Raw genomic sequence first — 12,693 nt, forward strand, 5'->3', positions numbered from 1 at the left:
CATAAAATTTGTAATCTCAAAATATATATTTTAAAATCACAAAAAAACATAAGTGTACCAAATAAATCAATAAAATTAATTTTATAAGTCTCTAAAAAATTCCAAGAAACACTATACAATAGAGACTATAAGTACCAACTATTAATTAATTCACGAGCTCCCCACGTATTACAACTTTATGAACTCCATATTTCACAATGAGATTCACAATTTCTCACATGCAAGATTCAGCCCCTTTGGTTGTATTTTCATTTTCAGTTTTCAATAATTGTATTTGTGTAAAAAATGCTTTATTGGTTTCTGTGCGAAAATTGAAAATATGTTTGGATTAGTTATTTCCAAATATAGGTATATAGGTGTGAGAATTAAGAATATAGGTATATGTATTTCTGATGTGACAGAAATTAATTATAAGGGTTGACCAAAATGGTTGGGAGAGAAAGCAGTTTTATTTGATTTGAAACAAGATAAGACAAGTGTAACCAACCTATGTGACCTATAATTTTAAAAAATTTAAAATTAAAATATGAATGCATTCTCAATAAAAATGGCTTGACCAAACAAAATCCTAACTACCTAAATAGTGAAAAGTGAAAATAATTTAATTAAAAACACAACCAAACCAGCTTTGGTGTCCATTTTTTTTTTCTCTTCACAAAATTCAATATTTTTAAGAAACCTATAATGATAATTTATTTTTTCTCTTTCATCTTCTCCATGTTTTTTCTACTCACAAACTTTCACATTTTTAATAAATTCTCACAATTTATTATTTCTTTCTCACCGCACCCCATAGTTTTCAATCTTACTTAATTTTAATAATTTCTTTTTATTTCACACTATGATTTTTTTTATATATATATTTACAAGAACAACGTGTAACAAGAACTAATTTAAATAAAAGGGTACGATAGTATGTTGATTCGCTTTCCCATCAAAAATTAAAAAAGATTATTTATTGCGCTTATAAATTTGGACACAGAGACGGAAAGAGTCCATCTCTATGATAAGACATCTCCAACTCCAAGTGTAGGTCCAGTGAATCAAATGAAATATATCATCTGTCTGAAAGATATTATAATGTGTTTTTGTACCTGAAAAAATATAATATTAGTCCTATAACTTAGTGAATAATATTTTTAATTCTGCATAAATAGATTTTCGTAATTGTAGAATTTTGACAATTTTCCTCATTTTATGTGAATTTAGTGGAAATTCGCGTGTGATTTATACATATAATTAACTTAATTAAATTATAATTTTAATTTCATAACTTAAAGGGATCAACATTTTTTGCTCCTAGATGAAATTGTAGTTGTATTGACAAAATTGTCACGTCTAGTAATTTGTATCGATAATATTCAATTTTTACTTGCATACGTGTGCTATTTTGTTGGGTCTAGACTGGTCAGTGAATCCACATAACGCAACGGATTATATTTTACAAATCAAAACATACATTGATCATTATACTTCATTCACACACATACATACAAATATATATATATATATATATGCAACTTAATATTACAATATTGTATTTATATAATGCATGTATCTGTCACACACACACGCACGCGTAGACAAATCCAATTTCAAGAAAGTGAGATGAACTTTCATGTCATGTACTTATGAAATAGAGCTTGGAATTTCTCCATCTCCTTGTGAGGCAACGCAACCAAAACATTCACCCCATTGCTGCTAGCCCCACCAATCTCAGGGAACAATAGTATGATATCCTTCCTATGGTATACCACAGGGCAACTATACCTTGGCTTCCCCCATGGGTAGACCACCTCATCAAACCCTAATCTCCACCATGAGGAAATCAAGAACTCCCCATTGGGAAACCCTTTGTAGACCTCCCCCCAATCAATCGCCGACCTTGCGTATTCGTCGGTCATTCGTGTGGACCCTGCCGACACCATCTCGACCAGCTTGGAGAATGGCTCGTCCTCCAGCTCTGAACATTTGGCAGACGCATAAGCACTCAGCACCGCGTTGCCACAGTAAGAAACTGGCAGTGGTGGCTTCAGTTTCGACCTTATGTCCACTGCATAAAGCACCATCTTCCCTATTATTCCCTACGTCATACGACAACGCCTTGCACCGCCAGACGTGGGCCGTGACCACATTGAAGCCAGTGATTTTGGTGTTGGTATTGATTTCTCCGGCCTTTGCCTTCTCCTTCAAGTAACTAATGTCGTTAGGGCTTAGACTAAAGATCTTGAAGTCTAAATCCTCTTGTTTGCTATCAAACACCGGAGGATTTTGTTCTTCTTCCCCTATTGGAGGCTTCAGCTTGAGCAACTCGGGGTGGGGGAAGGTGACCTGTGGCGGCGACCTGGCGGCCAGGAGGCGACGATCGTTGCATGGTGAGAGGGGTAAGGGTTTGTCATCAAAAGCTTGGGAAGCTAGGTTTTCCAAGAAGATCTTGAAGCTCAGGCCATCAAACAAGACATGGTTGGTGGACAAGCCCATTGCAAAACCACCACACTTGAATGATGTGACCTACAAATTAATGACAAACATTAGGAACATTATTATTTGAAATTTACGGGCTACGTTAAATCTTAAAATTACGGATTAATATATATATATATATATATATATATATATATATATATATATATATATATATATATATATATATATATATATATATATATATATATATATATATATATATATATATATAGAGAGAGAGAGAGAGAGAGAGAGAGAGAGAGAGAAAGTTGGACTTATTACATGGTGACCCCTGTCTATGTCAATTCTAGCTGTGACAACAATTGAATAATTGAGGCTTGTCTTGAAATAATATAGACTGAAAACCACTAGGTTTCAACTACTTATAATAATGCCTTTCTATTTATTAGTAATAGTTAAAAAAAATGAAGTAAGACCTTAAAGACTGAATTGAATAATCAAATAATAAAACTTTAAAATATAAACTATACTTGCTTTCTATTTTAGAAAATTAATTGTAATCAGACAGCATTATACAAGTATGGTATTCACCTCTTTTTCAAAAGTTAATTCACAGCATTTTTTACCTGAAGAACACAAAGTGGCTGATCATCAAACTTATCCAAAGCCTGGACAATCAGCTGCATGAATGCTGGATTGGGATATACCAAATCCCCAACCTCATCTAGAGAATACTCGGTGGTGGCCACTACAAACCCCACCCCGGATTGGCTGCACTCGATCTCCAGCCGCCCCGTCTGGTGGTTGAATTTCAACCTTCCGCCCAAGAAATCATATGCCACCATCACTTTCTCCAGTGCATTCTTTAGCCTAGCAACCGTAGTTTCCGGTGGGAAATCAGGATTGGCTGGGAAGAAATGGACAGTTTGGACATGGAAATTCAGCACTTGGTCTATGTTGGACAAGAAGATGGACTTGTTTTCAAGAGTTCCATGGGAGGAGGGGTGTATTAGGGTTGTTTCTTGGATTGCCACCTTAAGGTCTTGGATGGCAGGTTTAAGGTCGAGGGTTCCCATGTTCAAGATTTCTTGTTTTTGAGTGTGTGTGTGTGTGTGTGTGTATATATAATATATATATATATAAAGTGGTGGAGGTGGTATGAGTATGAGTGAGAGAGTGAGATCCATCATACATCATCTATGCATAAGTAGAGAGAGTGACTCACCAACTATGTCTATGATGTACATTGTTTCAAAAATTCATGTTTAGGCATTAAATGTTGTTTCATCTTCTACTCATTTCAAGCACAATTCAAAGTTCCTTAACCACCAATTTATTGCAAAATTACTTTCATATATATATGTTCACGCATTGACGTCTAAAAGAAAAGAGTATCATGACATAAGAATTTAGTGTAAGAGGAGATAGTGGCGGGGGGGGGGGGGCTTATTTGTAAGGGATAATTATATCGTATTCCCTTAAAGTTTGGTATAATTACATATAAACCTCCTATAGTTTGAAAAATAATATTTAGTATTCCTAAAACAAAAATATAAATTACTCTTTAATCGAAATTTATCGAATTTGTTGATATAAGCAAAGGTAAAGCGATTGATTTATTTTAGGTCAAATAAATGCTTTTTAACCAAACTACCCTCATAAGGGTGAAGATATACCTTCTCATTAATGTGTGAATATGCATGATGGTAATTTGATTAGAAAAAAAATTATATGACCTGTAATATATAAGTTGATAATAAATCAATCGGGGGTATAAAACGATTTTTATTTATTTATTTATTGCTATTATAGACAAATTTGGTGAAATTTAATCAATTTATTAGATAGAAACAAACCTCAGGGATACTACATGTAAATTTTCAAATTACAAGAAGTTTATATATAATTATACGAACCTTAAAGGAAATGTTTACTTTCCATTATTAGGTTAGATAAGCTGCTCAATACACCATTGTAAGGTGTTTATTTGCATTATGGAGCCCCGATTTTTATCACCAAACCCAGTACATATAAATAGATGGGTTGAGTTATTCACCCCGAACAATCTAAATAAACATAATATAATTAATACAAAACTTTTTTTTTTTTGACGTAATTCAAATAACTCCAAGTAAACGGGACTTATATAATTTAAAAAAAAAACTTGATTAGTCAACTGGTGGGGGGGGGGGGGGGGGGGGGGCAGAAGCGGATGTTGGTTCAGCATTCGTACTAGTGTCAGTAAAACAGCAGAGAAAGTAGATGTAACATATACACACAAAGTGCTAATTGGCTTCCAAGAACAATATTGACTACATTTCAGTACATATATTTATTATTTCTTTTGAGTTGCCGTTCACTAACAAGAATTGGTCATATCTTTCTCCGCCCAGTTTCCGAATTGGATTTATTATTAAGTGGTTGAGAGGCTGCGGAATTGAAAAGGGCTTTGTACTTAAGTGGTGGACAAGTTGGTGGATGCATTGGGTTGTCTATTTTCTGCCAAGTGATGATGTTTTTCTCCACAGCTTTTCTTTATCATGCTATTAATCCTGCCTTCAAATTAGGTAACCTTCTTAATTTCCCTCCTCAACATTCTTAAAATCCCCTATCAATCCTTTTCACATCTTGTTGACTTCACAAGATTTTTGTTTTTCATATATGTAGAGTAATTCATCTTAAAACTTTAGATTCTGAATACTCACAAACGATACAACCATCTAATTCTTTTGCATCGGCTGAGATCAAAATCCAAATCCCATAAGAAATGGGTTTCAGGTGCATTGTTTAGTAGGGGTTTTCTAAGTGTGAAGAACACAAAATAGCATAAATCATGTCGATCGACAAAATATGGTTCTTGCTCTAATATTGCATGATTTAAACTGTTGGATATTTCACACCACAGTCATGTAAAACTACTCTGTTTAAACATCTTTTGTAGAACTTGGAGGGAAAAAGTTAGTAAAAATAAGCACTCTTGTTGCCAGAAACTTGTGGTCAACTATAGTAAGTATGAGCAGCATCAGAAAGCAGGATCGCCCAACCAAAGGGCCAACAAACTACTGGAATGCAAAATATGTACAAATTTTATCATGTTACCAGACATATTTGGTCATATGAATAACATACATAATATAATATTGCCTGGATTTTGTGGTCAGCATTTGGACACAGAGACAATTAGCCAGAGAAAGGAGATTGCCCAATTCTCCATTTAGACTCTATAGTTGGAACCACTCTCAGTCTCAGATTATTGTACTAAAGAGTCTTTGGTTTAGCTTTGTATTAACATTTAACACCTCCACCTATTATTAGCGCTTTGTTCCCACTTTATACGTCCGTGCTTGTCTATAATTGTACCATTTATTGTGGGGGCAGTCGCCACCACATGATTTTGCAACGTGGTAATCCTACATAACAACTCTCTGGATTTCATATTCTACAAAAAAGAGAGTCTTGGGGTATCACTAATCCTGTGACAATCAAGGCGTGGGACCCACATCCACCAAGAATTTTCAGCCAAGCCCCAGTGACAATCACAGCAGTTTAAATTTATGGGGGCCCACAAATCAGTGATTGTTTTAGACTGGGGAGGGGAACACAGAAAGATCCATAGCCGCCAAAAGTTTTCAAGTCAGAAGTTCACCACATCTATGATCTATCAGTAGAAAGTTAACAGGAAGTAGACCAATTTCTGTAAAAGAGGGGAGGGGAGGGGCTCAAATTCCAAACGTCGTCACAATTTATGGCAACGAGACATAACCAGATTTTGTTTTTCGATTTAGGCTTAAACAGGACCTGTCATTAATAGCTAAGATCAATTTCAAATAACCATCCTCCAACAAAGTCAATGTAATCAAGAACCATTCTACTCCCAGTCATGTGCTCAAATTTAATTTTGATCCACATGATGTGACCTCTCAGCGAATCCACATGCATGCACGGACAGATAATCGGTTAGTTGTAAGATTTGTGACTAGTAATGCAGAGACAAAATTCACCCACACTCCAGTCCCCAAAATTAAGGCTGTAATCCCTTATTTGGGTTAGGTCTGTCAATTATGTGTACAATGGCCCAACTTCTATTCATTTCTATCCTAAACCCAACTTAATAACCAGTTCATAACAATGGTGACATATGGTGAGCTGTAGCCCGAGTACTCCTGCTCTGCACGCAGGGAAAAGAAAAAGAGAGACCCCTCCTGTAGAAAGTATACTTATGTAGCCATAGAATGTTCCCCTGAAACGAATCACCTCTAAAAGCCTAGGATTCTACATGATTGATCGATTATTGCATGAAAGCTTGTACAGATCCAGTAAATCCGCAACATGTTTTGTTTCTCAAAAATGAAAACACATAAGCATCCCAAAATATAACAAACACATCAAGTCCTTGTGGAGAGGGGAAAAGGAAGCGAAGGATTAGAAACGGGAAATTACTTGAGGTGGAGACCCATTCGATTACTAGTTGTGGATGAATATAACCATACTGGTACAGCTGCATAGGAGATGCTCTTTGGTGTCTTGAAATCCCATCCCTTCAACATCCCCACTGCAAGCAACTGATTGTCAATGCAATGCAATTAACTACAGCTTGGTGGGTGAGGAAACTCATTACCCACACCTGATGGCACCGACAGCATTGAGTACTCCAAGTCTCCAACTATGAACCAGACACACAGAACATGACAGGTCTACTGGGGGACAACTATAAACAGTGATCACTGTGTTATGCAATTGGTTTCATCTACAATAAAGGACAAGAGCCCAAATATATGGTCGCAAAGTTAAAGGGAAATTTGCCATTGTTTTTTCTCCGTTTACCAGATTTATCATTTATTGATTAGGCATGAATAGATCACAATATAAATATTACATATCTCAAGCACACGCAGACAAACAGCAAGATGAAATAGATGTTTAGTGTAGACTCTGGTATAAAGTTCCCTGCCATCACAGGTTTATCTTATGCAAACGGCCTCATGAGATTTCCATACCCTACCTACAGGAAGTTCTGCCACTTAGATAGGAAGGTGAGCATTATGAAACATATCCACACATAGGATCAAAGCATGAAGAACTCTTGTTTAGTGGGAATTAACTTTTAGACGTGGAAACCTGTTTTCAGTAATAGTGCAACTTAGATGGATCACCAACATTGACAAAGCTATATGACAATTAAAATTCTAATACTATAGAAGTAGTTCTATATGCAAGAGAACGATACTGGATGAGAGACTATATAAATTATTATGGTGAATTCTATAAATTAATTCAACTACGAATAAATTGATTCACATAAATCAGTTCCAACATATTTAGGCATGCAAGTCATAAATGGTGTAAATTAATCACACATTAACCATCATTATTATTATTAATTTTTTTTTTATGAGGAATCCTACTCAAAAACTTGCAAACTGTAGCAAGCAGGGTTGATTTTATAGGGATTGGTCTTAGATCAATTCCTTCAATGAGGAGAAAAGGGGAAGGGGGGTTGTGTTGTAACTGAAATTAACAAATAAATTCAGTAAAATTAAAGGAGATAAAGAAGTTATAGTTTTCAGTCAAGGATAGAATCCAAATGTTACATTTATATAGAAAATATCGTTATGGTCATTGGTATGGCCTACGTTACATTACCTTTTCATTAGCCAAAAAACTTCCTTTGGCTAATTCCATTATCAATAACAATGTTGGGAATGTTATTGCGATTTAATTTACTAATAGCATTAGAAACTAGAAAACAACAAATCTCCAACCAGCAAATTTCTATGAGAATACATCTCAATTAAATTGTGCATTACCCACAACATGATCGACTCCTAAGACATAATGAACTATGTTGTGTTGTCACTAATCAAACAATTACGGATTTGATCGTCTAATTAGCTTGGTAAATATTCTTGATAATGAATAACTGTGCCAATCATTCAAAAATCATATTATTGTAATAAAAGCATAGAGAACAACACAAATATCTAAGTACCTAAGCGGATAAAAGTAGAAAACATAATTTAATTTTATCAATTTACTTTGTTAATTTTAGAGTTACAACAGAACCCCCATTTTTCTCCTAAGAAATCGATGTAAAACCAATTCATGTGGACGTCAACCCTTGTCACTACTGTGTGCATTGTGAGCCAATCTCATTAATCAAATGCAAAAGTGTGAACTAACTTCCAACTCAACTAAGAGTACTCGAATAAAAAATTTATAGCCTGGAACAAGTGGCAATTATCAGCATCCTGCATAATCATTTTGCTAGCATGAAAACTTCCCCTAGAGTTTTAGTAGTGAGATCTTTTAATATCTTTAACCATCACATAGGACTTGTTTTCCATCAAACACTTAGGATGTGTTTCTTGTGATTATTTATCTGAAATGCAGTTAAACTCAAAGACTATAAACTAGAAATAATATCTATTGCATATAACAGAAATGCAGCTTATTACATAATGAGAGTCCCCTGTACTGATTAGAGATGGACTATTTAGATATACTTATGCAGTGCTTTTCCTGTGGCACTCATCATTAGGAGCCTATTCTGTGTCAGCTTCTACTGAATACTGATTCTGAATTGTATAACTTCCCATAGTTGACACATACAAATAGGAATACATATATAAGTGTGTATCGTAATGTATAGATAGCAATTGTTCTCGTGGATAAATAATACCCCCCCAAAAAAAAATAATAAATAAATAAATATAAAGAAAAAATACTTCTATTTTCTTTGAAACCCAGGCCAAAATAAAGCTCCATCTTTTAAAAGGGTTTCAATTTTCATCTAAAACTCGATGTTGGGTCAAACTGGATTCACAAAAATGGGATGAAGGCAGGATTAGTGTAGCCTTTTTGGGCTCACATCAAGGCAAGAGATTAAATGTTGGTAACAATGCATATGCTGATGTTATAATGTTGCAGAAATTTCAATTGAAATTTTGAGGATCTCCAAATTTGTGATTTCATTTTTTTTGTTTAGAAAATGAAAATTTATAGAAATAAGGAGAAAGTGCAGATGAAATATTTTCAGTTAACAGAATTAGCATCTTTTGCATTCAAAAGTATTGGAACATATTAGGTAGTAAGGTCTGTTAGATCAAAAGCTTGGTATATGCTAGGTAGAAATATGTTAAATGAATGATTAAAATTTGTCGTGAAAAAGTTTTAAGAATAAGAAAATTAACAAGGGTTTTGGTGAAAAGTGCTAGCCAAATCTTACAAAAAAACACAGGTACAAATAAGATTCTTCATTCAGAACCACAAGATTCTTTAGGAGAATTGCCATGACTACTATGTCCAGTTTTATGCTGAAACTATAAATTATTTGTTTGACAATGAAAATACTCAAGCCATGGAACAATAAATGATTGGGCAGATGATGATAATACAACCCATGAAATAGAACATAATTATCTTTCTTTGCAGCATTACCATACTTAATTTAGTTGTAAGTATATATGTAAAAAAAGAAGAATAATATATTGTGTATTATTATTATTATTTCATTATTAAGTTAGTAACTGTAAGTATTATTTCATTAATATTGATTAAAATATAAACATTTATTAATAGTATTTGAAAATTCAGGAAATTTTTGGGAAAATTTGGGAAACTTTTTTAAAGAATTTCAATTGAACCTTTGTAAAAGAAAACTCTAAGTTGAATTTATTGTCTATGTTTGAATTGACATTCTATAAACTTTTCCCACACTTCACATACATCAAAGAGCAAAAAGCAACCAGTATGCAGTTTAGGGGATTATGCAGATAATCTATGAACCATACCTGCAGAATTCATAAGATTCCGTGAAGGCACGCGTCACAAGACGAGCCCACATGTATCAGTTGTTTCTTTATTTACTTTTGCAGCTTCACCAACTGGGATCAAATTACAAGCTACAACATTATATATTTCCATGTCCAAGAGCTTCAACAAATTTTGTGTTCCCTTACTCGAGCAATTTCCAGATTTGGTTTTCTTGCAGCCATCCTCTTGATCTGAATTTGGTGAACATACCTGCAGGCTGCAACTATGACGTGGAACTTAGGGGTGAGCTTACTTGCAGAGAAGATTTTGTGACCAGCCTTCTTTAGAGCAAAGACCATATGCTTTTCGGCCTTGCGAAAGAGAAGAGGGCAATAAGAAAGAACAGATGATTTCAGTGTTAGTTTCCACACAGATGGGTCCTGTAGTAGAACTGGCAGAGGCGTCAGAAAAGAAAAAGACATTGCTTCTATATGAGCTGTTTTTCAGGCAAAATTTTATTATCTTTTATCACTTTGGGAGATAATGTGGACTACAGCAAGCATCACACAAGACATTGAAAAATCTAAGTGGGTTAAAACAAGGATAGATTTTTCAAGGTGTGGAGTTCTGTTTCACATCTAAAGCATCAGAATCAACAAACTAAACCTCACCATCTTCCAGAAGCGAACAACTGAGGGGCAGGATGGCAATAAGCTGAGTACTCAAAGCATGTTCCTTAGGTTGATGTTGACAGGTCCCAGAACTGGTGACAATGACAAGAGAATTACCACTTATCGCATAGGATATTTTCTATTATGCAAGAGCAAAAGAGAATATATTTAAGAGATTTCTTGCGGTGGACTTTGGGAGATTTTTATTTGTAGAGACATGAAAGGAAGCCACACCACATAGCAAGGCAAAATAGTCAAGGCTCAAATCCATTATTTGCACAATATCCTAACCATAGAAAGGTACAAATATATATAGTCAGTTAAACAATCACGGAACTATACCATTTGTTTAAAAAACAATCATCCAGAAGCACTTCGGCAGGCTCAACGGCGTAAATCCTTGCCATCATGTAAGGTTCTTATCTGAACAAAGACTGGTCGGAGATGGTGAGTATTCACCAATGCACTCCTCTAGTGATGATGACCAAATAATTGCCATCGGGCAACAGCAACGCCTGTTTATAAATGGCAGACCATTCCGCTGGTAACTACATTCAATAGTTACAATATAGCAATAGCGTTGGAAAAGCATTAGCAACATATACATGCAAATGCTAAAATAAAGTTGACAGGATCCACCATCAGAGTGAGGCCACTGCAAAACTCAAATTATGAGATGATAAATTCACCAAAAGGAATCTCTAACACTGGCAAGAGTGCTTAGTTGGTTGAGTTTGCATCCAGTAACGTAATTCATCGCACAAACAGAAGCAACTAACTGTTAGATACGGAGTAAATGATCACACTCGCGCACTACAAAGTACCCCAAGTGCCTGAGCTGTCATCTTCCTTTAATTGGGTGCAAGTAAAAAGTAACATGTGGGATTTGCACATTAGACCATTGAAGCAATCTGTCAATTATATAAAGCATCACAGCTGAGTCTTGCCCTCCCGAAAATTATATATAGTCCAAGCTCTCTTCTCTCTTTAACTTTTATCGGGTGCATTCTTCACATTAGACATGCATATCTGAAAGATTTGAAACATTTCTTATGTCATTAAGCCTACATTGTACAGTTTGTACCTGATTATTGTTAATTGAAATATATTTTTCAAACTTATTTATCTTCCAACTATAATCTCTGTGCAAAAGATCCTTTCTAAAAATAGTATCAGTATTATAATTCAGAAACTAAAGTTTTATGTATCTTATATCAACAATTTCAAATTTTGAATTATGATGCTTTCAAATAGAGATAATCACGAAGGATAGCTTGTGATATAAATCTCATCTCGTCTAGCCAAAATTTTACATGTAGATATGTGTTTCTTTATAAGAAATTTTTCAAAATAAATCTCAAACACATTTCACTGCTTTAAAAACATATCACAATCACATTTCACTGCTTTAAGAAAAAACTACATCTCATCAACTACGGTATCATACCCAACAACTTTTACATATCACGCAAACTATTATCAGTACACTTTCTATCTCACGTCCCAACCCACATGCAAAATAATTCCAACTCATCTGCACTTATCCCATCTCATTTTTTCACACTAGGATGAAATGAGACGAGATGAGACAAGCAATCACAAACCCAGCATCTTAAAATTAAGACACACATTCACTTTATGGACATAGTAATTTAGAGAAAAGCTTACATCTACCAGAAGTATTCAGGATGATCACACCACGGGTTCGGTTTCTTGGGTTGGATAATTGATACCCGAAAACCCCATGAAATACAGTGAAATTCTATAATCGAAAAATCGTAACTCAGAAACATATATACGTAACTGTTTAAAGAAATGTCGAAAAGAAGAAAACTATAAGAAA

General features: G+C 34.6%; 2 protein-coding genes across 2 annotated transcripts; both read right to left on the reverse strand.

Annotated features, from left to right (window-relative positions):
- On the reverse strand, positions 1,615 to 3,616 carry LOC105161201 (omega-hydroxypalmitate O-feruloyl transferase). The gene is given in 3 exon segments (XM_011078819.2): positions 1,615 to 2,070; positions 2,072 to 2,511; positions 3,054 to 3,616. Coding segments are annotated over 3 exon segments (1,455 nt in total). The 5' UTR covers positions 3,615 to 3,616; the 3' UTR covers positions 1,615 to 1,616.
- Positions 10,092 to 12,039, reverse strand: LOC105161202. The gene is made up of 3 exons (XM_020693204.1): positions 11,193 to 12,039; positions 10,851 to 10,942; positions 10,092 to 10,630 (listed from the first exon to the last, which is right to left on the reverse strand). Exons 1-3 carry the CDS (start codon positions 11,258 to 11,260, stop codon positions 10,362 to 10,364), a joined length of 429 nt encoding a protein of 142 aa, XP_020548863.1. The 5' UTR covers positions 11,261 to 12,039; the 3' UTR covers positions 10,092 to 10,361.

Source organism: Sesamum indicum, linkage group LG4 (assembly GCF_000512975.1).
Source record: "Sesamum indicum cultivar Zhongzhi No. 13 linkage group LG4, S_indicum_v1.0, whole genome shotgun sequence".
Taxonomy (NCBI): Eukaryota; Viridiplantae; Streptophyta; class Magnoliopsida; order Lamiales; family Pedaliaceae; genus Sesamum; species Sesamum indicum.